Source organism: Chiloscyllium plagiosum, chromosome 45, assembly GCF_004010195.1.
Source record: "Chiloscyllium plagiosum isolate BGI_BamShark_2017 chromosome 45, ASM401019v2, whole genome shotgun sequence".
Taxonomy (NCBI): domain Eukaryota; kingdom Metazoa; phylum Chordata; class Chondrichthyes; order Orectolobiformes; family Hemiscylliidae; genus Chiloscyllium; species Chiloscyllium plagiosum.
In genome coordinates this window covers 3058371-3061997 of record NC_057754.1, presented here as the reverse complement: position 1 = coordinate 3061997, position 3627 = coordinate 3058371, and the positions used below count along the sequence as shown (strand labels likewise).

The window sequence follows — 3627 nt, the reverse complement described above, 5'->3', positions numbered from 1 at the left end:
GGGGGGTCAGTACTGAGGGAGCGCCATGCTGTTGGGGGGCCAGTACTGAGGGAGCGCCATGCTGTCGGGGGGGTCAGTACTGAGGGAGCGCCGCACTGTCGGGGGGTCAGTACTGAGGGAGCGCCGCACTGTCGGGGGGGTCAGTACTGAGGGAGTGCCATGCTGTCGGGTGTGTTATCTTTCAGATGAGACATTAATTGCTGAGCTACCCCTGCCCTCTCGAAGGGTCAAGGTTGTACGTATAGATGACTGTGGGTCTGATTATGTGTGTAAGAGAATCGAGTGGCTACTATTGGTAAATGAGCGAGAGGGTGTTCTCTCTGGAGTCCTGGGGGCAAATATTTATCCCTCAACCAACAACACCAAAATCAAATGATCTGGATCATGCTCACATTGCTGTGTATGGGAGTTGTACACACAAAAAGTATGTTTTACAAAGTGCTTCGTTTTGGAGGTAGGGTGTCCTTTCTGTCCCAGAATGGACAGGGCATTGAGGAACCAGTTAGACATGTCTACCCTCTCCTGTATCTCTCTCTTGTGTGATATCACAGCGCACGGTGAAAGCACTGCGCCAGCGCCTAATTTCAGAGTGGGTCATGTTCCATCAGGTTAATTTGAAACCACTTCAGGTTGTTCTGCAGAAGGTGAAGGCAGACTTAGATTTGAAGCAAAGGAGGATGAAGAAGGAGGAAGGGGAGGAAGAACAGAAGGAGGAAGAGGAGGATGGAACTGAGCACCAGGAGACCCCCAGGAGCATCATGGTCCCTCCTGTGGTCAAGGTCAGTATTACAATGGTCTGGGCTTGAAGGTCAGCTGCTGGTCACTGCAGGAGATGGTTGGTGAATGTGAGAAGACCTGCGATCTGAGGAATCCCACAGAGATTGCTGTTAGGAAAATATTTCAATTTGACAAGGGTCCGGCTGCTTGTTTTGAAATCCCTCCCTATCTCTGTCACCACTTCCAGCCCCTACACCCTCCTCCTAACCCCATACACCTCCTCCAGCCCCTACACCCTCTCCCTAACCCCATACACCTCCTCCAGCCCTTCACCCTCTTCCTAACCCCATACACCTCCTCCAGCCCTTCACCCTCTTCCTAACCCCATACACCTCCTCCAGCCCTTCACCCTCTTCCTAACCCCATACACCTCCTCCAGCCCTTCACCCTCTTCCTAACCCCATACACCTCCTCCAGCCCTTCACCCTCTTCCTAACCCCATACACCTCCTCCAGCCCTTCACCCTCTTCCTAACCCCATACACCTCCTCCAGCCCTTCACCCTCTTCCTAACCCCATACACCTCCTCCAGCCCTTCACCCTCTTCCTAACCCCATACACCTCCTCCAGCCCTTCACCCTCTTCCTAACCCCATACACCTCCTCCAGCCCTTCACCCTCTTCCTAACCCCATACACCTCCTCCAGCCCTTCACCCTCTTCCTAACCCCATACACCTCCTCCAGCCCTTCACCCTCTTCCTAACCCCATACACCTCCTCCAGCCCTTCACCCTCTTCCTAACCCCATACACCTCCTCCAGCCCTTCACCCTCTTCCTAACCCCATACACCTCCTCCAGCCCTTCACCCTCTTCCTAACCCCATACACCTCCTCCAGCCCTTCACCCTCTTCCTAACCCCATACACCTCCTCCAGCCCTTCACCCTCTTCCTAACCCCATACACCTCCTCCAGCCCTTCACCCTCTTCCTAACCCCATACACCTCCTCCAGCCCTTCACCCTCTTCCTAACCCCATACACCTCCTCCAGCCCTTCACCCTCTTCCTAACCCCATACACCTCCTCCAGCCCTTCACCCTCTTCCTAACCCCATACACCTCCTCCAGCCCTTCACCCTCTTCCTAACCCCATACACCTCCTCCAGCCCTTCACCCTCTTCCTAACCCCATACACCTCCTCCAGCCCTTCACCCTCTTCCTAACCCCATACACCTCCTCCAGCCCTTCACCCTCTTCCTAACCCCATACACCTCCTCCAGCCCTTCACCCTCTTCCTAACCCCATACACCTCCTCCAGCCCTTCACCCTCTTCCTAACCCCATACACCTCCTCCAGCCCTTCACCCTCTTCCTAACCCCATACACCTCCTCCAGCCCTTCACCCTCTTCCTAACCCCATACACCTCCTCCAGCCCTTCACCCTCTTCCTAACCCCATACACCTCCTCCAGCCCTTCACCCTCTTCCTAACCCCATACACCTCCTCCAGCCCTTCACCCTCTTCCTAACCCCATACACCTCCTCCAGCCCTTCACCCTCTTCCTAACCCCATACACCTCCTCCAGCCCTTCACCCTCTTCCTAACCCCATACACCTCCTCCAGCCCTTCACCCTCTTCCTAACCCCATACACCTCCTCCAGCCCTTCACCCTCTTCCTAACCCCATACACCTCCTCCAGCCCTTCACCCTCTTCCTAACCCCATACACCTCCTCCAGCCCTTCACCCTCTTCCTAACCCCATACACCTCCTCCAGCCCTTCACCCTCTTCCTAACCCCATACACCTCCTCCAGCCCTTCACCCTCTTCCTAACCCCATCTGCCCTGTCCCCCATCAAACACTTGCAGGGACAGGGACAGCACGGGGTTAGATACAGAGTAAAGCTCCCTCTACACTGTCCCCCATCAAACACTCCCAGGACAGGGGACAGCACGGGGTAAGATACAGGGTAAAGCTCCCTCTACACTGTCCCCCATCAAACACTCCCAGGACAGGGACAGCACGGGGTTAGATACAGGGTAAAGCTCCCTCTGCCCTGTCCCCCATCAAACACTTGCAGGGACAGGGACAGCACGGGGTTAGATACAGAGTAAAGCTCCCTCTACACTGTCCCCCATCAAACACTCCCAGGACAGGGACAGCACGGGGTTAGATACAGAGTAAAGCTCCCTCTACACTGTCCCCCCATCAAACACTCCCCAGGACAGGGTCAGCACGGTATGGAGGTGATGGTAATGATGAGACATGAGTGATGAGGGACTTTCTCGTCACACACACCCCTCATTTTCAAATGGCCTCTGCTGTCCTTGGATGCGAGGTCGGAGGGTATGGGGAATGAGCAATGGTCGCCGGGGGTGGGGTGGGTGGTTGGTGGGGGGTGGTGGGGAGGTGGATACGTTCAGGACACAGGGATTGGAATCAGGTCCTTTTCTGTCTAAGCCCTGTCCAGCCTGGTCATTCCCCCTAACCCCCCCCCCCACCCCCGCACATTCACACTTGTGCATTGCAGGGAGGGGGCATAGCATCGGAATGTACTGTGATGCCTCACATGGTGGAAATGCCCTCTGACCTGTGACGGCGTACGGGGTGGTGATTTGAGCAGATCTGTCACATTCTGCCCATGGAGCCAACCTTGTGAGTCTGGGCTAGCTATTCGACCGTGGGTGGCTTCAGCAATAGGAAGGTGCTCTCAATGCTTGCCACTCTTGGTGATTGCCTGTTTTGTTCCCCCACCCCCGTCTCTCTCTCTCTCTCTGTCTCTCTCCGTCTCTCTCCCTCCCTGTCTCTCCATCTCTTCCACCCCCATCTCCCTCTCTCCCCCTCCCTCTCTATATCTCTCTCTCTCTCCCCCTCCCTCTCCCCCCCCCCCCCCCCCCCCCCCCTCTCACCCTCCTCC

General features: G+C 56.0%; 1 protein-coding gene across 1 annotated transcript in view; it reads left to right on the top strand.

Moving 5' to 3' along the window:
- LOC122543982 (neurofilament medium polypeptide-like) overlaps positions 1-806 on the top strand; it is a 7312-nt gene extending 6506 nt beyond the window's left edge. The window contains exon 3 of the mRNA XM_043682991.1: positions 630-806. Within this exon, the coding sequence (XP_043538926.1) occupies positions 630-806 (177 nt within the window). The remainder of the gene's footprint in view (positions 1-629) is intronic.
- Positions 807-3627: the final 2821 nt, after the last annotated feature.